The sequence below is a fragment of the Lagopus muta genome, chromosome 2, assembly GCF_023343835.1.
Source record: "Lagopus muta isolate bLagMut1 chromosome 2, bLagMut1 primary, whole genome shotgun sequence".
Taxonomy (NCBI): domain Eukaryota; kingdom Metazoa; phylum Chordata; class Aves; order Galliformes; family Phasianidae; genus Lagopus; species Lagopus muta.
Genome location: NC_064434.1, coordinates 24,167,544 through 24,192,031, shown reverse-complemented (window position 1 = coordinate 24,192,031; position 24,488 = coordinate 24,167,544). Strand labels below are relative to the sequence as shown.

Sequence of the window (24,488 nt, the reverse complement as noted above, 5' to 3'; positions counted from 1 at the left end):
CCCTATAAGAAATGATCCATGTGTTTTTCTCTGTTCCTGTTTGACTGCTGATTATAACATACTAGTTAAGAAATTTAACAACTTAATAACTGTTGTAGGGCTATATAAACACTGATTTGGTGAGTTTTATTTCATTATTAAAGTAACAGAAAAATGACTGCTACTTCGAACATTAAAGTCTTGTTGACTTTCATATATTGCATTTCTAACTTCAGTGTGCTAATAGGTAGTTGGTAGCAGCCACTTTATTTGTAGCTTGCATTTGCACTTAATTACTTCTTATTTATGATATAGATATTGCAAAGTGCAGTGAGTTACTAGAAGAACAAGGTGACAGAATTTTTTCAAACTGATGCCCTATGACAATTTGAATATGAACTTTTTTATGACTCTCATTTGAATATGAACTTTTCAGCAATAGCTCATGTGAATGAAGCGTACTTGCTTTTGCAGACCCATCCAAACATCCTCTAGGTATGCAAAGAACTAAGGAAAAAAGGAATAGTATGAGAACTGATACATGCAATAATGTCAGCTTTTACAGCATGCCGACAAAACTCTGATTCAAAACCTTCAGCATTTGAGGTAATTATTGGGAAAGCACAGGCTTCCTGGTTTGGGTGAGCTTTTGACAATTCTTATGCAGACTTTTTTCATGCAGAAGAGGAAGGATGTAGGCAGGCTGCTGAAGCTCTTGGCTGTTGGGCCATCTTCAAGGCAGGTTCACTGTCTCACTTGCATGAGTACCCAGTTTTTTTAGCAGATTACCCAAGGTGGCATGAAACAAACCTAGGAAAGTGCAGCTACTCCTGGTCTGCTGCTGCTGAGCTAAAATCCCCACATCCAAACCTCCAAACAAAGTTGGGATTACAGAGGATGTGGAAGCTGTTCCTGAGCAGACCTTCTCAGAGATTCAGTAATATTCTCTGGCAACCACATACTTATTATATGCTTTGAAAATCATCGCTTTCTTTCATAGCATTTAAACATTTGAATTTCTATGTTTCTTTCCTTGGGCCTTAAAATGGAGCATTGTCTTTTTAACCACTGATTTCCCTCCAGCATTAACACTGCACAGTGCCATTTACTCTTCATCTGTAAAATACTGATGTATTTTTTCTGAATCCTACCTATATACCGTAACAGGAGAGGATATGAACTTGACATGTATGAAAACCACTGAGAACACTGCTTATTCTCTACTGTATTTTTACAGTAAGGTTTTTACTCAATTCTTTGCATATTGTAGCATCTTCCCTCTTTAGAGAAGAGGTAGGTGCTCTTAATAAGCAATTTATAACCTACAGTGGTCCGCTTTTCTATTGTAATCTTCAAATTCAATCTCAAACGCAGTAATAAATGCAAATAGTTCAAGTGACTGTTTTTAGCATTGCTTATTTTCAGTACCAAATCTCCAGTCGTCTCTCTAAATGCTATGCAGTCGTATTGCTTTATGCTTTCCTGCAGTGGCTGTCAGCCTTCTCTGGTGCTGAGTAATGAACATAATGTGTCCTCTATCTGCGTATCAGAATTTTACACTGTGTGACATGACATATTTACACATTGCCAATTAGTTTTGATTTTACTGCAAAATTTGGGAGTAGTATTCAACTGTTCTGCTTTCTCCTCTCCTTCTGTTACTTCTGAAGTTTCTAAGCTGTAATTATTTAGTCTTCAATTTTGTGTCCTCTGAGTTTGTCCATGCTATTTTGGAAGACCAGTCATACTTTCTTCCTTTGCAGTCATCTTGTACCAAGTGCAGCTCTTCTGTTACTTGGGTAGAAGCTGTTTATGATGTTTTATGCCATAGGATAACGTCAGTCAGATACTTCAGGGAAGAGAGAGGAAGGGACTCTTCACATCATCCTCCCTGTTTACCTTTGGTTTTAAAAAAAGAACTAAGACATAGTAATGTTTCATTTTATTTGATAGAAATCTGCTTCAAAAATATGATTAATTATATACATTCTTGTATGCTGTCTATACAGATACATATACAAAATATATATAATAGCAAACATCCTCCAGTTACATTTGATGCATGGCAGTGAGGTGGAATTTACATCACATTGTCCTATTTGCTTTCATCTTAATCCTATTTACAAGGAATTGATAGACATGAGAGCTGAATGAGGCTAGTAGATCACTTTAGTTATCCTCCATCCCATCCAGAAGTCTTCTCTACAGTGTATTTTATTAGTGCATTGTTCTGATAAAGGAAGGTTTGCAGCACTTCTCTTCAGAGGTATTCAGTTGCTAACCTTACCTTCTGATTTTTTCCTTGCATTCACCCTTCTACTGTTTCTAGTTCTAGAAGTCCTCAGATGAAGTTAGTCATGTTATTTTTGTTTTGTTTTTGGTTTTTTCCATCTTGATTCATTAATTGCATGTTTGCCAAGTATGAAATAGATTTAACTGTTAGTACTCTCTGTTCTGGAAGAAATACCCTCAAGTGTGAAAGTTATAATCCAAGTGTTCTCTCTTTCCCACACTACAGAACTGGAATCAGTCCACAGAGGAAAAAAAATGTACCATTCCTCATCCTTCTCAGGCAATTACAGGGTGCATGACTGCTAGTTTTGCCCCTGGGACAATGATGTCAGAGCTCAAGAGGAACTACCCAGCTGATGGAGGACTTCTGGTGCCAAACCCATGAGGAACAAGCTCTACTTCTCCACCTACTCTTTAATCGAACAGCAGTGTACCAAAAATCTAGACATACAGAGAAAGAGCTGGCAGCTCTGTCCTTTACTAGCTGCTTTCCAGAGATTGTCTTTGATTTTCTGGCTGGGAAACTTCCATTTTCTGGGGGAACTGTTACCTTTATCTTCTGGACCCAGAGGTCAGGGAAGAGAGAATGAGAGCTGCCAAACCAAAGCATCAGCATCAAAAAGCCTATGAGGGAAGCCATGGCCTCCACAACCCAGCAACCTATCCTAGGGCATTCTTTCCTGAGCTAAGAAAGAATGAGGTTTCTTTCATTGCCTTTCCAACTTCTGGAGGTTAAAAATGAGCTGTTTCCTTCTTGCAGACATCTCAGGAAGTATAGTTTCACTGCCCTGAGATTTTTTGTTCCTTCTAAGTTAACAGCATCCTCAAATACAAATTTCCTTTCATACTTCTGTATCTCTTTTGTATCAACATGTAATAGCTTTTTCTGGTCAGTAAAGCAGTTTTCCATCAGCTGTTAAGGTGAAAGCAAGAGCATTAAGGATCCTCTTACAAATTCTGTTGGTATTACTTTAAATAATGTGGTGCTTTTCTAACTAAGGGGAGCAGTTCCTGTATTCTTTGGATCAAGTTTATATATCTTTGAATTACAGTATAACATGCATTTATTTAATTATATCGTAAAGCCAAATATATTAATATGCCTTCATTTTTCTTAAGCTGAGGGATTTTCACTTGAGGAATTGCTCCCAAGCTTCTACTCTGCTTGCAGTATCTCTGTCCAATGGTGCTAGGCCCAATAAATATTATTTCATTTTAATTTTATATTATTCCTTCATCTCCAACGGGAACTTGAGCTGGCATGAAGTACATTCTGTTATTCCTTGTCTGAATTCCTGAGATCCTGTCCACAACCCTGGTTGGCAGAGGGCGCTTGTGAGCTTCTGGAGAGATGAGACTCCACCTCAGGAGTAGGTTTGAAACGCTCCTGCTCACCTTGGGTGCTGAAAGGTGGAGGAGTCAGACGGCTGTGGCTCTGCTGAATTTGTGCATTAGCAGCTGTTGTATCATCATCCTGCTGGTCTTGCGTGCTGGGAGGAACAGCCAAAGGGATGATGCCCTGAGGAGCAGCTGCTGAACTGCTGTCAAGACAGTTTATAACTGAGTGTGCAAGGTTAACATTAAATGTGCAATTACTACTGTTCTTAGTTTCCAAGCAGCAGAGTTTATTAGCTAGTTAACTAGTTTTCTGCACTCACACATTCCCTTTTTCACTATTTCACCTCAGCCTAATGGATCTGAGACTACAGTAGCCTGTCTCAGACCTTAATCCAAATTCATAACTGTATGCTGGAGAAAGGTGAACAGGGAATGAAGAGATTATAACTGCAGTATCACCAGTTTGATAGTTTATAACCAATTTGTTATTAACTTATAAGCTGTGACTAAAGCCCTGCACAGTAGGATTTTTTTCTTGAAGTGAATCAAAGCGGAACTTTGAGACTGTGAGCACTTAAATTTTCATGATTTTCCTACAGAAAAAATGTGTGCTGCCTGAGTTAAATGAAACAACACCATTACCCTGGAGATGATTGGTTACACAGTATTTAAATGCCTTTAGAGTGAAGAAATTCTGAACAGGTGTAAAATTAAACCATTACAAACGAATTCTAAAATGCATCCATTCAAGAGAGACCACGCAGACAGTATTTGCCTTGATGTCAGTGGATACTGGCATGAACAAACAATGGACAAACACATTTTTCTTTCAAGATATCAAGTTTAAGTTGGAAGGTCTTCAGGCAGCATTAAAAAGCAAGTCAGAACTGTATCTGTGCTAGCTCAAGACCCTCCTGCCAGGACTCCAGGAATACTGGGCCTGTACAGCATGGGAAGACATGAGAACTCACAACGTACAGATATGAATGTAATGTATTTAGCATTTAATTTTTTCAGATTAGACTAAACCTGTCCTTCTATACAGTTATTTTTATCTTCTGGGTCAAGGAGAAGGAAGAGTAGTACAGTGAATCAAGGCACTCTATATGTTACAAATACAGAGGACCTTTGTTTTATGAGGGGTAGGAGAAAAACATTAACACTGTAAACTGTATTCTAGGTAGGCTGGTACATTTGTTTACTGTTTCCAGATGAGGAAACGTGTGTGTGTGTGTGCATTCTTTCAATATATATTATCTGAGTATTTCTCAAATAGTAATTCATAGACATCTGGTGGTCCACGAAGAAGGGGGTTTAGAGAGGAATTTTAGTAGTAAAGCACTGCTGCTTTTCAAACAATGGCGTTTGTATCATAGTCAAATATCTTCAGTTCTGTTTCATAGTAAATTATAGTTGTAAATATGTATTTGAAACATGCATACTATAACTAAATCATAAAGAAACAATATTTTACATGGAAAGTCTAAGAACAAGTCTGTTCTCCCTGTCTGACTGATTCTGATCTCTTATACTGTTCCTCCCATCATTCCCAGAAGAGCTATCTATACTATTCTGGAGGGGGGAAGGGGGGATGGTGTATGCATAGTATATGTATACATACAATCTAATACATACGGGATATTTTTCTCTACAGGGGCTTCAGATGTGCCTGCACACTCTCACCAAATAAGGTTTATGTTACAAAGGCTTATAGACAACTTGAACTTACAAACATTTTTCCACTGTGAGGGGTAATTGAGCACTGGCACAGGTTGCCTGGAGAGATGGGGAGCACTGTCCTTGGGTATATTCAAAGCCCAGCTGAAGACAGCTCTGAGAAATATGGTCTAGGTAATCCTGCTTTGAACAGCAGGGGTTTGAACAGACAAACTCCAGATGTCCTTCTGAACCCCAACTGTTGTGATATATATGTTTCATACATATGGAAACTGTACTTTACAAATAGCTGATTGACAATAGGGATGAATTCAGCAATTTTCAATTAGTCTTGTTCACAGGGTTAAATATGCCTATGGTAAGAAAAATGTTAATCAATAATTTCTAACCTTGATAATTTAAACTTCTCTGTTGGTAAAAGAATGTTAGTTCAGCTCTCCTACAGTAATTTTATCAGCAGGTGCTAAACAGGTAACTATTTTCTCTATCTTTACTTGTAGGTTAATTAAGGCACAACAGTTGTCATGAAAATGGCATTGCCTGGTCTATGAAGAGTCCACAGAAAATGAACAGAAAGGCAGATAATGGTAAATCTGAAACAAACATTGATCAAAGTAACACCATGCATTTACTTCTGTCTTCTCCTGTAGACAGAGTGCTGTATGTAGAATGAACAACCTTTCCGTGCTGTAATGCCAAGCTGCACTGTTTTAGAATTGTGTACTCTTTGATCAAGGTTATAAAAATATTAACCTATTTGGCAATGCATATGTGAACATGTATCTTCATGACAAATTTAAGATTGCTTTTAGTTTGTGTTATTACAGGGCAGTACATGGAATTCCACATCGCAGGCTACAGTACATATAAAAGACTTACCAAAAACCATGCTTCTGAAAAGCACCTGAGTTAAGATCTTTGCTTAAAATTGGCTTCTTGGTGCAATTGTTCAGTTTTTGTCCCATCATCCGCCTAATTAAAGCATCATCTGTGTTTGGAAACAACTGTTTTGTAATTCCTGCAAAATAAGTAAAGAGATGGCATATATGAGTCCACCAAAACAGGGAAGCCACAGATCCATGATCTAAAATGCATTTACTGCATCTTTGAAATTTCTAGGTACTTCAGCTTCAGCTCCAGTTACTTTTCTGTCTTTATTCACTACTTCATCTACTTTGCTTTTCTGCCTGCCTTGCATAATTCTGTGCTTGTTCTTGGCTTGGAACAAGAGCTTCCAGCATAAGTGTGCTCATTCTCTCTCCTTTGCTTTGTTTTCATCAGAGACCTATTCCTATCCATGCAAGTTCTCACTCCTTTGAATCTTACAGGTTTTGTTCATTAATTTTGCATTTGCAGATAATGCCTCCTTCATGCAATTTTCCCTTCTATTTTTCATCTAACTTTTTTGAGTGCAGCACTAACAGGACTTAACATCAGCAATTAATGAAGTTCCTTCATCATCCTCACTTCCCTTGATTTTTTTTCCTCCTCTTTCATTTCCTAGAATTTCCAGAAATACTTTTTTTTTCTTCTCCTCCTCCTAATGTTGACACTTTTCTGTTTGAATTCAGGAACATTCTCATTTCTCTTAACAAACTTCTTTGACTTCTCAGTTAGGCCCCCCTCATCACTGAATTCTGTACAGGATGCAGTATTCAGTGTTCTGATTGTCTTCCCTGCTTCCTTGTTCAGTTTTGCCCAGCTCTTTCCCTTTAGAAAAGTTACTAGTAGATCTTCCCAGTAAATCTTACTCGTTTTTCTTATGCTGCATTCTCAAATTGTCTCATCTTACCTCCTCTAAATTTTCACTATTTTATACACTCCTTACTTCCCTGTTCTACTTTTAGGCCTCTTTTTCTGGGTATATTTTCAAGGAAAAGTGGCTTACACAACTGTATCATCAGTATCCTATTGGTAACTTTTGAAACTGCCAGCCAACTTCAACAAAACTGGACAAAGGTACAGGAAATGAAGACAAACTGGGAAGGGAACTGAGTGAACTGGCATAGTCTGAGGGAATTACCATGAGGGAGGGATTCTGGTACAGGAATTTGGGCTATGTTGTTAAAGTATTAAGCTACAGGTGTGTATCCAGTGAAAATCAAATTTCATGTGCTCCCCAAACACTGTTTTCTTTAAATCAGCTACTTGCATCTGAACTGGTTGTCTATCCTATTCACCAAACATTTTCTGCCTTAAACCACAGCATAAAACTAACTTTGCTTGCTTCTTTGATCCCTGTTCCTGTCTCCCATACTTAGTATCTCATTTTGCCTCAAGCAGTATTTAAAATGTCAAAATGTTTCATGTTCGCTAACTTCAGAATTGAGCAGACATTGTTTTAAATTTGATCTGAGTGTGTCTTCTGTTTGCCTTCCATTTTCTTTACCTGTTATTGCCACGGTCCAAGTTCAACCCCTGCACATTAGCCATTTAAAATCTAAAAAGTGATAATATCACTGTTCCTGAATAGTCACTTACAACACAAAATCCACACAACAGAAGTACAACTACTTAGCATTTCACTGACAGAGTTCCTAACAGATGGACTAAACAAAAACCAAAAACATGGAGACAGAGAAGGAAATGTGAAACAACACATAACCTGAGTAGAACAGCTGTTTAGTATTAGTGCCCCTCCGTCAGAGACAGCCCTCTGTCAAACCAGTGCCATATTGAGTAACGTTAACAAGTTATCACCTATGATTTCCTGAACTTCATTCTGATTCATAGCTGGTTTCGCTGCTTTATCCTTTGAAGAGGATGACTTTGCACCTGTCAGGCTGTGTGTAGCCATGTATTCATGCGTATAAAGTGCTTGCATCAAGTCGTTTATAAACTTTTGAGGTTTGCTCTTGTTACAAAGTGCGATCTGCCACTTCTCAATCTTGAACTGGAAAACAAAATTGGTCATTGACATAACTGTTGCAGTTCACTACAAATTATATACAGTATTGTCTTTTTTATTTTTTGAAAGTGTACTTTCTTCCTGTTACCACGGTTTCAAAAGTAATTCCTCCACAAACTGCAATTGAGGTTGATTTTTAAACTTGCACACCGTTCAGTGTCTGGAGCTGTACACAAGTATAGATGCTTTTTTCAGAAGCAAGCATGTACCAGACCAAAGATCCCTATACATAATAGCAAGCAGTTCATCAAGCAGCCCTTATTACTCACTAGTGGAGACAGGACATTTTCAGACATATCTAAATCCTTCTGTTTGCACTCCATGCAGGCTGGATGTGATCCAGTTCTGGCATGCAATCTGTACAGCTTTGGGAGCATGGCACTATGCCCAACTAATATTTCTGCCTCTGAGTAGACATGCCCTAAGAACTGTGACATCTGGTCCCAGGCTTTGAGAGTCATTTCTGCACACCACAGATGTACAGAAAATATTTGAAATCTCTAATGTGCAATTTTGAATCACTTCTATCAAGGCAAGTCTAGGTTGCTTAGAAAATTTACATCTTTTCAGAGATCAGATTTTGTATCTTGCAGTATATAATTGAAGCATGATACCTTGATAATTCTTAACAGATTTCACTGTTTTTTGGTACCCCACTATTCTTTCTCGAGTCTTCATTCTTTACAGCCTCTGAGGCTCAGAGCTCTCAGCTATGCTTTATTACAATCATGGAGAACTGATGAACAGCTTTATCCAGTAACTATATATATATATATATCTGTATTTCTACTTAACCGTCTGGAACAGAAGTAGTAACATAAAAGTCTCTATTTACTTATTAACAGTTTTGACAAATTGCTGGCGTTGTTCTTAAGACTATCTCTGAAACACTTCTGTTCCCCTTTGGAATCCAAAACATTAGGCAGGAAGTTACCTCTGGATCTCAGTATTTAATTCATGCATCAACATTCTGCCCTTAGTTACAGACACAGAAATCCTCTGACATCAGTTTGAGAGTGTACCAGCATGCTGAACTAAGCCCAGTGTTTCTCATGGAAAGAGCCAGCAGTACAAAAGGAACATGATATGATAAAATGACATTTACCGACGCTTAATTTCATTATACTGCAACAATAAAGTTTGTAGGATATTGAGATTCGTTTTTTTATGCTTGAAATTTCCTTCTACCTGACCTGTTTTTCAGTTGGTTGCTCCTCATCTTCCACATTCAAAGATACTGGTGAGCTGGAGTTACTATGCATAGCTGCATACACATCTGCTAAAGAGTTGTTAGATGCTTTCCAAACAGCATGGGAATGAAGACTGGATGTAGACGTTGTCACTCCCCCTTTGAGCAGTGCTTCAGCCATCCCTACCAGTTCCTCAAAATGAGTGACTGCCTGTGGCAACACTGAAATAAAATCAAAAGTGATGGATAAAATGATAATTAAAGCTTTCAGACTCATTACATACGCATATATATTTTTGTGGTTAGATTCCTGTCATACTGCAAAAAGAGGCCAAGTGGTCAGCAATGATGCTTTAGCACTCTGTTTCTATTCTCTCAAACACTTTCATTTGTTCTGCTGTCCCCATCCAGGAAGATCTGGCCTCTGCTTTTGGAACATGCAGACCAGCTCTCTGCACCGCTGAGAAGAATCATTAGTTCATGCCCATTGGGGCACTAACCTTGCTATTTCTTTTCTGGGTTTCTTTTTTTTTTTTTTTTTTTTTGGCTTGTTTCAAAGCAGTTACACAACTCCATAATCTTTTTTCTTGTTTCTTTTCTTTTTTTTTTTTAGTTTATAGAAGATACATTTTGCATGTTCTTTCTCTGAACAATATTTACTTTCATATACAAAGTTTTATTTAGTCATCAATAATCAGTTCAGCAGAATAAAAAGGATGCAAGGGGTAAAAAAATCACTGAATTATTAGAAAACAGCATAAAAGACTGATAAAATTGCACAGAATGCAAGAGAAACAAGCCTAAATATGTAAAGCAAGTTGTCAGACTAATGAAATGTTTAAAAATAACATTCAGAAAGGTGGAGATGAATGATTCGGTCAAAGTGAATAACATGCAATAGAGTCAGATGGTCAAAGAAACTGGTAAGTGCTTGCAAAATTGTATGAAAGAAACATTAGGCAGTCTAAGGATGCTGTAAGGAAGCTGGCAAGGGGAGCAGCAAGTCTTTCAACCTTATTCCTCCACTAATGTATTGAAATTTCAGATCCTGTTTCGGCTGCTCCAGAGTAGGGGACAAGAAGAAGTAAGAGGGACTTCAGAAATGACCATGATTAAGGGTTCATTTAAAAAAAAAAAAAAAAAAAAAAGATGTAAAAATATTCTGGAAAAGGACTAAAATTTTGTACCAAAATGAGTTCAGATTCTCAGTAACGAGGAATTTCTAAAATAATTAGAAATTAAATCATTCCAGAACAAAGAAAATCTCAGTTGATCAAAAAAAACTCAAAAAGCTTAAAAATCAGCGTATGTTGGATTGGTAGTGGAGTATTTAAGCTAAGCTGATGGTTATACATAGCATACAGACAGATTTCTTCAAAACAACCAACAGGAGTTACGTTTTTCCATTTCTAATTATGATCTCATGGCCTCCACAGAAGACAGGTTGTTTTTGTTTTTCAAATCCAGTGCTGCTGGAATTAAATGTTCCTATGTATTAAAGACTTTGGTGCTGACAGTAGACCTTGATCACATCAAGTGCTTGAGCATCCAATTTCCCTTCAGACAGTCTCCTATAAATCAAGCTTTTCATGACCTCCAGGTTTCCCTTTTCATCACAAAGTTCCCCTGATTGTACCTTGAAGCATCACCAGGGACTGCCTCAGGCGGCAGTTTTCTCTCATGGTGTCTGTCAGCTTCCTCTTGAGACTTTTTATTTTGGCACACAGTTCCACCTTGGATAATTGAAATAAAGGCTCTTCATCATCACTGCTGCTTTCACTGCATAGAAGGTTGCTTCCTGAATATGGTTCTCTCTGAAAAAAACAAACAAACACAAAACAATAAATAAATTTTTAAAAACCCAAAAACTTAGTGCTATCTACATACATAAAACAACATAAAACATTAAACCTAATTTCAAATATAAATTAAAATATTCTCTTCATACACAGAATGTATAAGCAGTCTTGGTGCATTATAATAATACTTCTCACAGAACATAAATATTACCATTGCTATTAAAATGCAAAATGAAAGGTTAAAATAAAACAGAATTGCTAGGTATTATTCTCTGTTCCCCATTCATCAATTTTCTGTGGCGGTATCTTTCAGAACTGTTGTCTTTACTAAAACATCTCAGTTTGCTTTTGGTTAAAATTGCTGAAAATGAGATGTTTACCTGTTTGTTAATTAAAGACGTTTCAAGTTGACTCAGGATGCTGGCAGAAGCAGATGCCTGAAATGCTTTTTTTCTTTTTATATGCTTCACCATCTTCTGCTATGAACAAGAGCATAATAGCATCTTTGCAGTCATACAGAGACTTTCACAGTAATTTCATGGCATATCTTGAACTTCTATTCATTCTGCACATAACATTAGCAGTATTTATGAAAAATAAATCTTAATAAAAAGTCAGTAATATATATCTTTCCCCACATTACGTCACTGCACATTTCAGCACAAGCAAAGCTCAGCAAACCCAGTCTCTACTTCTGCTGTAGTCAGACCTCTGTCCTACTGGAGTAAACAGAATCACAAAATCACAGAAGGCTTTTGGTTGGAAGGAAACTTACAGATCATCCAGTTCCAACTCCTTACCCGGGCAGGTACAGGTTCCACTAGACCAGGTTATCCACACCCCATCCAACCCAGCCTTGAACACCTGCAGGGGTGGGACATCCACAGCTTCTCTGGGCAGCCTGTGCCAGTGCCTCACTGCTCTCTGATAAAGAATGTCTTCCATAGATGTAGCTAAATCTTCCCTCTTTCAATCTAAAGCCATTAGCTCTTGTCATATCATTACCTGCCCTTGTAAAAAGTCCCTCTTCTGCTTTCCTGTAGGCCCTGAAGTTTTGAATAATACTTCCCTCTCTTAACAGCAGAAGAGAAAAATCTTTGGGCCTAACTGCTCCAGCAGCTTATTTTGCTGGGATATCACATGAAGATTGCCTTTACTATCCATATTAATTGTATTATGCTGTGAAGAATCAATATTTTTGGTCTGTTTCATTAGATTATGAGCATACCAATTTCCAGCACATAAAAGGCAGAAACTCACCTGTTCTTTACCCAGATCACTGTCTTCGCTTTCTGAGAATATCATTTCTATCCTCTTCCTCTTGCCTTTTCCAAGGACCTGTATTTTCGTAATTTCATCCTCCTGTAGTATCTTTTGCATCATTTCCACCAGCTCTTGGGGATCATCTGAAGCAAATTGAAAAAGAGACCAAAGCACAGAAAGTTATGTAGCAAAACTTCACAATTAGATTAAAATCTAGTATCAGACAAATGCTCTGCATCTGCACTCACCACTCATGTATACAACTTTCACTAGATGCTTTTCTGTCTTTCTTTCTGCCACAGGCCAGTTTACCAGCACATGTTCATTTGGTTTCAGAAATCCTTCTAGTTCACTGTCATCACTGGGAAGATTCTGAATCCAGGAAGTCTCTCCAATTTGCAGCGAGTTGTCATTTATAAAATCAAACAGTGTGAATTTTTTCATTTTCAATGGTTTTCTTGTCATACAGACAGCCTGTAGGGTGTCATAGGAAAAATAACTGTTACTGCATCACGCCATAGGAATGTTACAAGAATACTTTAAAACCCTTCCCCTCAATAAGTTCTTATTCCTGAGTTGTGATAAGTCTGTTCTATGAAAATATTTTGGATAAAGAAGTGAAAACTAGCCAAGCAGCATGTTTTATCTTCCCTGAAAGATGGAGATGGTCTGCTCATTACATCAACATCAGAAAGAAAATTATCTCAAAAAATATTTGCAGTAAACAGCTTTTACTTACAGAACCACTGCTTTCACGTTACCATCATACCTAACTGATCTCCTCCTCACCACGTCTATTACCACATTTACCTTAATGAAAGTTTTCAGTGTCAGTGACCATCCAGGCTCCTCAGACCAAAAGATACAGCTATGACCAAACCTTCTCTAGAATGAAGGAAAGCACTGGTTCCATGTGCTGTAAAAGGGATGCGTGACTTGCAGGACAGTATTAGTCATCTTGTAGCACTACCATTGACAATTGCAATCCCGTAAGAAATAGCCCAGAACAGCTCAAGACAACTGACTGGACGAAGTATGACACATTCTGACAGTGGAAAACTTCATGTACTGAAGAAACTATAAGCTGAGGGCTGGAAGTCAGCTCTGCTGACTGAAGTGTAACAGCAACAATGGGAACGCAGACCCAAATTCACAGACAAATCCTCTGCCTATGTGAAACAATACTGTTAAAGTTAAGGGCTAATTTTAACACTTTTTAAAGCACTAATGATCTAGACTAGAAGGAAATAAGTAATACTTGGTGTTCTGGTTTTCTAGTTAAGTTGATACACCTCACATAAAAGTGAATAATGTAATATATACATTATTATAGGATCACAGAATGGGCTGGGTTGGAAGGGAACTCAAGGATCATGAATCTCCAACCCCCTCTGCTGCAGGCAGGGCCACCAACCTCCACATTTAACACTGGACCAGGCTGCCCAGGGCCCCATCCAATCTGGCCTTGAACACCTCCAGGGACGGGGCATCCACAACCTCTCTGGGCAGCCTGTTCCAGCACCTCACCGCTCTCATAGTAAAGAGCTTTCCCCTGACATCCAACCTAAATCCCTCCTCCTTCAACTTAAAACCATTGCCCCTTGTCCTGCTCCTTTCAAAGAGTTATTAAGTTCTATTGAAAATGTAAACAGCTCATACTATACTCAGAGAAGATATCTTGCATTTTAAAACTCTTGAAACAGATAAACTGTTTTTGTCAAACCTTGGCCTTCTTTCCAACAAACATGATTTGGCCTGTCAGTTCATAGAGCTGCAAACTCAAGAATTCCCAGAAGTGACAGTGGGATTTGTGATTTATTTGGCCTCGATCAGTCAGAAGCAAATACAGTGCCTCACACAGATGCTGTCAAAAAGGGAACTCAGAGCTAGGAGAGAATTAAGTGGGGCTGTGATGTCAAAGTGAGAAAATCTGTCTGCAGTGCTGGAAAAAGCGATGTCCATTTATCTGCAGAAGCCCAGCTCACCCCTATTCTCACCCCTATTCACGATGTCTGTGCTGTGCCTCCAAAGAGCTGGCTTTTCATGCAGAGTGAACTTGTTAATTTGCGTAAGACAACTGTGCACTTGTCAGCATGTTAACTGATAAAAAGAGGTAAACTGCATGAGAAACGGTCATTAAAAAGAATATTAAAACATGCTTTTCTGCAGAATGTGTTTAGGGTGACAGCAGAAGGATTGTTAACTACTGAACTGCTAAAGAAAGGAGACTGTTTGCAAGAATTCATATTAATTTTGTATAAAGAAAGATCTATCCCATGTAAATTCTGGAGAGGAGACAGCCTATGCCCAGCATAAATCACCAGAGGCCCAATTCTGTCACATATCCACACTGGGTGGATCCTTACTGCACAGAAAGGAATCATTCAAATGAATAAACACCCAGACAAGGCAGAAGCCAAAGGAAGGAAAGTTTCAGCACTGACTTCAATAGGTAAGATTCAAAATTAAATGGGACGTTGGTTCAAACAATGTGTTAGATTTAAAACAAACCATACATGCAACATCAATATTTTTTCATCTTCAGCATGAAGGCATTAACTTCCAGAATCACATGGCAGATTTAGCCAACACTTTTACTCTTTTCTGTTGTTTAGCCTCTGGCAGTTGTGAGTTCCTCCATTACTCCCCTAAAATCCCATATCATGTCAAGAGACTTGCAGCAAAGTCAGAGCTGTCAATGTGCTCAGACTAACAGCTGATTAACTAACTTGTGCTTATTTGTGTTTTCCTGCCATCCTGTAGCAGAATGTAGCTGTGCCATGTCCCTTACTTTGCACTGAGACAAATACTTTCTGATGTTTGTGGTCTGAGCTAGTGAGGGGTTACCTGCCAGTTCCAGGTAAGCACTGAATGCACACACGATTCAAATTCTGAAAGATCAGTGATGATTGCCCAGAGTTCTGAAGCTCAGTAAAATCAATTGTTATGTGGATTTCTGGATGTTCAGAGCCCACAGATGTTGCTTGGGGCAGCTGTGGTATGTGGCATGTATAATCCCTCACCAAACAACCTATCCAAGGTGAAGGAGAAAAAAGAGATATGCATGGGTCTCATACACCTGGATCCATGAAAAGAGCCCCAAGACAAGATGGCAGGACAAACAGGAAGTGCTGACAAATCCAATCTGCTCGTCAAAGCTAGGGAGAATTTTCACCATGAACATTGCAGGGCTCAGAGCTCAGTAATTTGTCTAAATCATCTATAAAGCTTTTTCGAGCTGTCAAGATTCTTGCCTATGGTGGGAGGGTGTACTAGTAAACAGAGAAACTGATTTCACTACGCATCTTAACAGCTGCCAAGTTAAAATATAAGCTACATTGGATTCAGAGAGAAATTAGGAATAGATTTCACAGAGTCATGGGAGCAGAAATGAGACATATCCATTCCCTTAGCTCTTGCAAGGAATCAGAAAGCTCCTTGGCAGCTTTATGAGGAATTGCACTCAGCCCTGCTACTTCTGCTGCTTTGAGGATGCTAAAGCAGGAGGGCAATTCAAGGGAACAGCAGAGGCTGGCCAGGTGCCTCTCCTTTGCTGCAGCTCCTCCAGGCATCAGCTTAGCTGCCTACATTACATACAAAATGACAGAACTATTATATTGCCAAATAAAAGGAACAGAGTGCAATAGTTAGTGTTAGCATTTTTCTGTTATTGAAGGTTGGCCTCGGCTCCCTCAGTACACATTAATCAAAGTATATATTTTCACAGAATTTATTACGACAACTCAGAGACCCTGGGGATAATATCTAACTGTCTGCTGGCATCATCTCCAGCCTGTGATTAAAGAGAATGGAAAGGTAGAACAAAATGTCCCTAATGAAGAAAAGGAACAGAAAAATATTTCACTTACTGGAAGAGAAGTCCAGCAGCATTTTCTCAACTGCCCTCTCACTTGTCTAAGGACTGCAGATGCCTCTCTGTAAAACATTTTCTTTGCCAAAACAGACCAAAGGTGAAATACACTGTATCACCACAAAAAAATAGAAATAAAGTAATGTGGAGCAAGATTGATTTTACTTTCACTAGCCTTAAAAATGAGAGGTTGTCTAGTCACCCTGGCTCTCCCCACCTCTGCAGAAAGAGAGGTGATTCATCTCACCCTAAAATATGCATCTCAGAGAGCAGATGACCTACTGTCTGTGAGAGCCTGTTTCTCTCCACTGACTATCATTCAGTGACCATATGGGGCTAAGCTGTGTCTTTATAGAAGTTGGCACGCTCCAACCCACTTTATATTAATTTGAAGCTGAGGGATGGATTCCTGTTGACCTCATGCTATATGAAGCTAAAAGGATGAAGTCTGCTAAAGTGTATCTGATTGGTTCTCTGTTTTAAATCTTTCCTACACAGTTCTGCAAGTCATCGAGTAAGATTTTGGACTGTAAGTGCTTTATTCAGTGGTTTGATTGGAAGACATATAACTGTTCACAGACATTTCCCAGAGTGCAGCTCCTGACCACAGAGACAGAATTACACAGCTTCTCAAAGCTGCTTGTGTTCAAGTTGCTTAATTCTGCTGTCTTCCCCATTTGAAAACACTGGCTACTTATTTGAGAAGTACTGAAATGTTAACTTACGATGTGACGCTGTCCAAAGACACATCTTTTTCTAAAATAAAGTGATTTGTAGAGGGAAAAAAATACAGAAGAAGCCATTTAATTGTAAAGCTCTGCAGAGGAAACATTAACTGGACTTAATTTTAACAAACGTGTTAACATCTTGCATTCTGCACAGATGCTACAAATTTGCACACAGAATACTGTTACTAAGCAACCCCAAAAGACAGAACAACAACAAAAATCCCCACAGAAGTCATTTAAAGACATATCTCACCCTTTGACTGACATACTCTGTTCCATTCAGATTGAGTTGGCAGATGGCATGCTGAGATCATTATTTCTCTTTCCTTTCAGTAACGCAGTGTAAAGTATGACACATTTACAACATGAGATTGTAGGCCTACTCGATGGGTCTGATTTTACTGTGGCTTAAAATAGAGCTTTAACACCAATTTCAGCAAAACAAGAAACTGTACTGCAATTGTGTAAGCACAGTCTCCTAATAAAGTGCTAGCATTTTATATGGTTTACCCTCTACATTCAGCCATTGTTAATCCCAGTTTTTCAGGGGGAGGAGAGAAAAGAGGAACAAAAAAAACCCCAAAACAATAACAACAAAATCTCCAAAATTCAAAACCACCCAACCACGAAAACAAACAAACAAACCCCCAAACATTTACTGGACTAGCAATTCGTTTATCTCACTATTTAAATCACTTCAGCATGCCAAATAGCAGCATCAGACTTGGTCGGAGTTATTTTGATGAAAGCATTTTACACTGAAATTGTCAGGACATTAAGCACACTGTTGACATGAAACTTCTGGCCTGCACTACAGTAGCAGAATTCCTGGTTCTCTTTAACAAATTTATGATGGAAAATATAACCCTATTTAAATACATTATATGACCTTCTGCAGCTTCTAATCTTACTACCCTAAAACCAAAGGAAGATTGACTTATGATTTCAACGGAATTAGACAGTGTTAGAATACTGAAGCATTGTTATTGTTCTAAATATTTTCTGTGTAATATCTTAGTCATTTTATGGGAAAGCATGACTTAAAAGTACAGATATATAGTACAGTCTTGTACTATACCATGCACCTGTCTTCCACTGACAGGAGAGATAAAACAATGTGGTTCTTACTATAGCAGCTCACCTCCTGGCTGTAGATTATTACCCTGGCACAACTAGCCTCACAATAATCTGTGATCACAGATACTTTTTAAGAAGCGATGCTATTCATAGTTAAACAACATCACCTAGCCTTATTTACACAGAACGTCTCACTGACTTCAAAGTCACCGTAGCATTTGGAATCCACACAGTTACATACAGAATTTGGCCTGTATCTTGTCCTACTTGCTAAACTCCATGTGTTTGGCCCATGGATGTCACAAAACAATTATTCTTTTTCAAGGCAGCGTCCTTCATGCTGACAGTTTTAGCAACCTAAAACCTATTTTATAGAAGTTCTATAAAATAACATCAATACACAAATATGGCAAAGACAGGGAGAGAAATTCAGCTTATTTCAAATGCTCAAAAGCCCAATAAATTTGCCTAAAAATAAATGCATGGAGCTATCTTAGATTCCAACATTGTTATGCCAGCTTCCAATTACCCTTTCTTATAAGCGCTGTACATAGGGCCAAGCCCCTCTTCCATGCGCGTAAGGATGGTTGCTAATTCCAGGCATCTCAAGTGGCACTAAATGTAAAAAATAAGAGAATTACTCTCTAAGCTTCAGTTATTGAAGTTGTTCAGTCAGGGAAAGTTTGATCAGATGCAAATCTGTGCTGAGGTGCAAAATCTGTGCACTTGCTGTGTGTAACAGCCAAATACTATTTCCTTAACACACTCCAGAGAAAGAAAGGCTGAAATAAAAGGCTGAAAAAGTATCAGAAGTACTTTCCATATGCAACTAATGCAGTGTTCAAACTCACTAGCAAACTGGTGTGAGAGTTTGTAAGAGGAGGCATCTTAGTCTTTTTGGTAGCATAATCTATTGTATATTCTGATAAACTATGCTGCCCCAAAGCATTACCATGGGAAACACTATCCATTCAACTACAAGAGCATAGAAGTGAAATAGCGGCTAGAAATTCCATACTTGATCTCTGGTCAGTATGTAATAATCCAGTGGCATTTTAACTATCTCTACTCATATGTCTTCATTGGCTGCCATAGGAGAGTGATAATAGACTAGAAGTCATGCCTAGATGACACTCTTACTCCAAAGATCTTTCTCCATTGCTCTGGTTTCACTGTGTATCAGTGGGGAGGAATGAACTTGATGCTATCCAGTTAAAAAGAAAAATTAAACAAATCCTTATTGCTATTAAAGGTCATGAGCTAGAACAGGAGACATATATGTTGTCCAATTACTTCAGGGAATATTAATGCAACCAAGAGAAGTTCTGTATGCACTTAGGAGAATTTACAGAAAGGTACTCCCCTGAGAGAACAAAAAAAGCTTAAACCTTATTATACCCATTTTTTCTTCTCCTGTAAAATTAAATGTCACCTTAGCATTCACAGTTCAACTTACTTTCATAAATTAATAGAATAGCTGACAGACCAATACTGGCCTGAAGCAATCCTTAAGCAACATAATACTAATACAGAGCAATTCCCTCTGGGATGCAATACCATATTCAAATTGACAACTGCTACATTAGACACTGCCAAAAATGAACAGGGAACAAATTTTAACCAAGGACATAAGGGCATACCAGTGCTGTAATAGGAAAAAAAAAAAAAAGCTGTAGGAGCTTTACATACATTTCTATCCAGGCTCAAAATCAGCCATCTATCAGCAAAGTCGATCTTTGCCCACAGAATTCCTGCCAGCATTTTCCCAGCAATGCTCTATGCTGCGAGTCGACAGCAGCATGGCTCCTATGCCATGTGATTACATCCAGTCCAATAAACAGAAAGATAAAACAGCAAGTTCTGAAGGTTCATCAGCTCACACAACGAGGACAATTACCTCTGCATATATTAAGGAGGCAGGAACTTGGTTTTCCACCATCACCTGACTGCAAAATTTCCCAGTCACGTCCGGGGACTGTTCTGCAGCACTTAAATTGAACCACTTTGTCCTGAGTGGATCGTGTAACCTTTACACTTCAGCTTCTCTTTTCAAATGATTCAAAATAACAATATGTACTTCAATTTCAAGGATAGTGCTAGAATTAAATAGCAGTAATATGCTGACCAAATATACAAAGCCCTGTATGGAGCAAAAAATTTAATCAGTTCAGCAGAATGAAGATTTTCAATAGCTTTGCTGAATTTAGAACACATCATTTCACATAACAAATTGTTGAAACCTGATGCTTTTATCAAGATAAAGATTGATATTCTTTCAGCTGAAGAATGTATTTTAGAAGGTTTAATCCTCTACCAGAAATCCTCGCAACATACACTCATACATCATACTTAAATTGCTAGAGAGCAAACTGAAGTCAGTGTGTGACCCCTGAGGAACAATTTTGAGGGGAAAAGGTCAATCATGCCTTTGAATGAAGTTGTTAATACACACAGTATAATATTTTCCGTATTTACTTATGTTGCTTCTGGGTTCCTACTTGATTAGAAAATGACTACATATTTTGTTAGGAAGTATTACATGATTAGAGAATCCTTCTAACCAGTTGTTATTTAAGCAGAATACTTCACTTAATTATAATTAATTAGTAGAAACACAGTTCTTGAAGAGGACAGAATAGAAAAAGGAAATGATCTTATCCTTTCACTTATTTTCTCAGCTAAAAATTTACTCTTCTGAAATATTATCACGTCATCTCCTATTCTTATGTCTGCATCACCAGATCTACCATGTGACTTTCTTCTTTCAGCTTGTTGATACAGAGAGCCTTGCAATTGTCAAATGAAATCCACAAGGCCCAAAGCAGTAGGAGCAGTGATGCCTTCTCAGACTGCTGAGTCCCCTTGAATGCCACAACTCACACTGCAGGAGGTCAGCAGATCTTTGTTCATGCGGCTTCCCTACCTGAAACGCTATGATATTTTCAACTGGGTTTTTTTTCCAATTTGTTTTCTCCTTATAGTCCAACCCCTTGTACTCAGGTATGATTCTTAGTTTCTTTTTAAGAGCTGCTGAACCTAGGCTCTACTCAGCAGACTGCGCTGCAATTCCGCATATAGGATATGCGGGCATATAGGAGGGAAGAAAGGATCCCTGTCTTCAGCCCTGCTAGGCAAGACTGCTAAGTCAGAACAGGATTCTGTGAGATACAGAGTGGAAAAATATTTTAGGTCAACACTGACTTCTTCCTGACAGGAAGAGGGCTGTTGTTGCATCACATTCCCTGCTCAATTCTTCCATTAAACTGGAGAACTCGAATGTACAGCTTGCTGCTCTCGTGCTTCCCACAGCTTTTAAAAATAGGTAAGCAGCTGCCTCGAATGACTGCAACCTAAGAAACATTATCCTGTACTATGCTGTCCCTTTTCACTGCAAATATTTGCAAGTCACTTCTTTTCAGTGGAGCCTGTGAAGCAGAACCTTCCCTTCCCCTCCCTCTTGCCCACGCACATCTCGCTGCTTCCTCCCTCAGCACTGCTAAAGCAAAAGGTTGCTTCCAAGCCTCCTTCTGCAAACTTCAGCTATGGCTGTGACTTTGCGGCTGCTCAGTTGCTCTGTGGGTCCTATTGAAACAAGCATCACAGGATGCTGCCTCCCACCATCTCATATCACTGCGAAAGTACAGCCGAATCTTGCATATCTTGAAATAGCAGAACCCTGTACTTACTGCAGGGTCTATGTTCCAGATTTGTAAGACCTCATCAGATTTGCCTCAGCCTCTCAACAATTCAGATCTCTGTTCTGATCTGCTCTTTCCACAGTCAGCCTTAAAAATTGGTTACCTTCTTTCACTTCTTGTCTGAGTCACCTCCTGTTCACCTCCAGGATTCTCCTTCTGAGGTCAAATCTCAGGTGGGAGCCAACAGCTTCCTTTAACCTTCTCTCCTCATTCCTTTTCTCTTCTCTGCTTGTCATTCTTAAGATTTATGAAATATTCCCTGAAAAACATTCTGAAAAGAAGTTCATATTAAAAAACACTATATCTCAAAGAATTACTACAATTTGTCTTAATTACTATTTGGAATAATCTAGCCACTTAGCTTGCTTATTTTTAATACCAAAACCCAAACTTCAAACTTAATTTGCTACTACATCAAACTTCACTACGAAAACAACATTTTAACCATGCACTGCAATCCCACATTATTTAACAAAGTGACATCAGTAATAAGCATAAAGAAAGCCATAGCAGCAGTGTGGTGTGCATGAGAACGTAAGCTCCAAAGCCTGGAGCAGTGGCTCTTTGAACAAACCATGCATCAGCATTTCTTGTACCAGACAGAATTCTATCCTGAATACGAACAAAATCAAGCTGCTGCCATGTAATTTATCATAGCTTCTCGGCAAAATGTTATCTTCAGGACATGAATGTGCTCTAGGGCTTAGACAGGAAAAGCTGCAAACTTTAAGCAGCAGCCTAGCATTACAGATTTGTCAGCGGTCAAGCGTGAGTTCTCTGCAACTTACTGGGCAGTCACCTCTGTGCTGTGCTTCCCAGAATATCGCATTATAAAACAATATAAATCAGGTGCTGAGAAGTTCCTGCAAGGTACTGCAGCAAGGCTGGGGACGTCACAGCGCTTCACCTCGCGCTGCAGCCGGGTGACACGGGGCGGTACGGCGATCTCCAGGTAATCCGCATTAACGCCGCGCTGCAGCGTACTGCGGTACTGGGGGATTTCGGCGTGCCGTCACGTGACACAACACAGCCCCGCGCCGTTCGTCAGCTCCCAGCGAGTGAAGGGAAGCTTTACATCAAAGGCTGCCGGATTGCAACCGCCCGCGTTAAGAAGCCAGGCGACAGAGTGATACTTTGTGGAGAGAAACTGCTGCATGCTATGAAACGATATAAAATTCCTGAGGAAAAATAGCGTAGTAACGGTCAAGATATTACTTCTACCGGCTACCACAGCAGGCGTCAGGAATTTCCCACTGAAAGCTGTTTTCCCTGACATTAAGGAGTAACAACGCCTTTTGCTCAGCGATAAAGGGCATTTTGCACAATAACGACCACATTTTCCCTTCTGATTTCAGCCACCACAGCCTGCTTCCCTCTTGCCTGTCCTTCCTGCTCTACCTTCTGCAGGCTGGATGCGGCTGCACGCTTTCGCGGTGACACCTCAGCATCACTCCGACACCCACACGGAGATCCATTCTTTATCCTATAAAGTTCCAAAATCACAGAATCGTAGGGGGTTGGAAGGGACCTCCAGAGATCATCCAGTCCAACACCCTGCCAAAGCAGGTTCCCTACACCAGGTCGCACAAGTAGGTGTCCAGGCGGGTCTTGAACAACTCCACAGAAGGAGACTCCACAACCACCCTGGGCAGAATCCTTCCTCTGGTGCTCACACCCAAGACGGATACACGTTCAGCACGGGAATCGCCTCTGAGTGCAGCAACGCGGTATAAAACGGCGTTCCCTCAGCGCCCCGCGAAGGCGCAGACAGCCGCCTGGTCGGTTCCGCTCGCCCTGGGCGCAGAGTGCTACGGCACAAACCGCGGCTCGGAACCAGGCGCTCACCTCCCCTCCCGCCCTTCTCGCCGTTTCGCCTCCCGCACCCGCCGGCACCTGGACCGTTCCCTCCCGCTCCCGCCCAGGGGTACCTGGCAGCAGCCATTTTCCGCCTCCCTCTGCAGCAGCTCCGCGCGTGATGTCACCGGCGGCCGCGCACCCCCTGCGGGGCTCTTCCTCCTCCTCCTCCTCCTCCTCTTCCCCTCCTCCTCCCCCGGCTGCCATGCGGGGCACGCCCCAACCGCCGGTGCCCGCGGGCGCCCAGCGCGCCGCGCCCGCTCCTCAGAGCCGCGCGGAGGGAAACCCCACCGCAACCGCTGCCGCTGCTGAGTCACAGCCCCGAGCCGCCCGCTGCTCCTCCTCCTCCTCCTCCTCCTCCCTCCTCCACCCCCGCCTCCCGCCGGCTCCAGCAGCGCAGGGCCGGCAGCGATGCCCGCCCCGCTGCCGGGGGGAGAGGCTGCCCGGCTCCCCTCACCGTTGCGCTCGCACGGCGGCAGCCGCACAGCTGAGCCATGATCGCGGCGGCGTTCCTGGTCCTGCTGAGACCCTACAGCATCCAGTGCGCCCTCTTCTTGCTCCTGCTGCTGCTGGGCACCATCGCCACCATTCTATTCTTCTGCTGCTGGCACCGCAGGCTGCAGAAGGGCAGGCACCCCATCAAATCCGTCTTCTCGGGCCGCTCGCGGAGCCGAGGTGAGGAGGCGGGCAGCGGCCCGGCGGCGCAGCGCGGAGGGCCCGGGACTGCGGCAGCCGCGTCGCCGCCCATCCCCGTGTAACGCGGCGGGAGGGCGGGAGGGGGTGAGGGGCCGGCGGCCCCCGGGGCGCCGCGCAAC

General features: G+C 40.5%; 2 protein-coding genes across 14 annotated transcripts in view; one reads left to right on the top strand and one right to left on the bottom strand.

Moving 5' to 3' along the window:
- Nucleotides 1-1,926: 1,926 nt before the first annotated feature.
- BEND6 (BEN domain containing 6) lies at nucleotides 1,927-24,221 on the bottom strand. 6 transcript variants are annotated; one of them, XM_048936463.1, is made up of 11 exons: nucleotides 24,131-24,221; nucleotides 21,923-22,090; nucleotides 16,315-16,426; nucleotides 12,694-12,919; nucleotides 12,443-12,588; nucleotides 11,563-11,661; nucleotides 11,020-11,197; nucleotides 9,388-9,605; nucleotides 7,987-8,179; nucleotides 6,166-6,304; nucleotides 1,927-3,812 (listed from the first exon to the last, which is right to left on the bottom strand). In XM_048936463.1, the coding sequence occupies exons 3-11, from the start codon at nucleotides 16,390-16,392 to the stop codon at nucleotides 3,548-3,550; spliced, it is 1,542 nt and encodes a 513-aa protein (XP_048792420.1). In that variant the 5' UTR covers nucleotides 16,393-16,426; nucleotides 21,923-22,090; nucleotides 24,131-24,221; the 3' UTR covers nucleotides 1,927-3,547. The 6 variants fall into 6 exon arrangements, with proteins under 6 accessions (XP_048792420.1, XP_048792422.1, XP_048792424.1 ...); XM_048936465.1 differs by lacking the exon at nucleotides 24,131-24,221 and adding an exon at nucleotides 23,748-24,035 and having other exon boundaries at nucleotides 1,927-3,809; XM_048936467.1 differs by lacking the exons at nucleotides 16,315-16,426; nucleotides 24,131-24,221 and adding exons at nucleotides 20,019-20,261; nucleotides 23,748-24,031.
- Nucleotides 24,132-24,488, top strand: part of DST (dystonin) — a 293,719-nt gene continuing 293,362 nt past the window's right edge. For all 8 annotated transcript variants that reach the window (XM_048936442.1, XM_048936449.1, XM_048936436.1 and 5 more), the window contains exon 1: nucleotides 24,132-24,348. In XM_048936442.1, the coding sequence (XP_048792399.1) occupies nucleotides 24,168-24,348 (181 nt within the window). In that variant the 5' untranslated portion in view covers nucleotides 24,132-24,167. The remainder of the gene's footprint in view (nucleotides 24,349-24,488) is intronic.

Bases quoted from the DNA above. Each gene is read 5' to 3' on its own strand.
- BEND6 (XM_048936463.1), bottom strand. From the start codon at position 16,392: ATGTTTTACAGAGAGGCATCTGCAGTCCTTAGACAAGTGAGAGGGCAG. The intron at 12,920-16,314 runs GTAAGTGAAATA...GACACCCTACAG, and splicing joins GCTGCTGGACTTCTCTTCCA to GCTGTCTGTATGACAAGAAA. The intron at 3,813-6,165 runs GTAAGTCTTTTA...CTGTCTTGACAG, and splicing joins TTTCAGAAGCATGGTTTTTG to CAGTTCAGCAGCTGCTCCTC.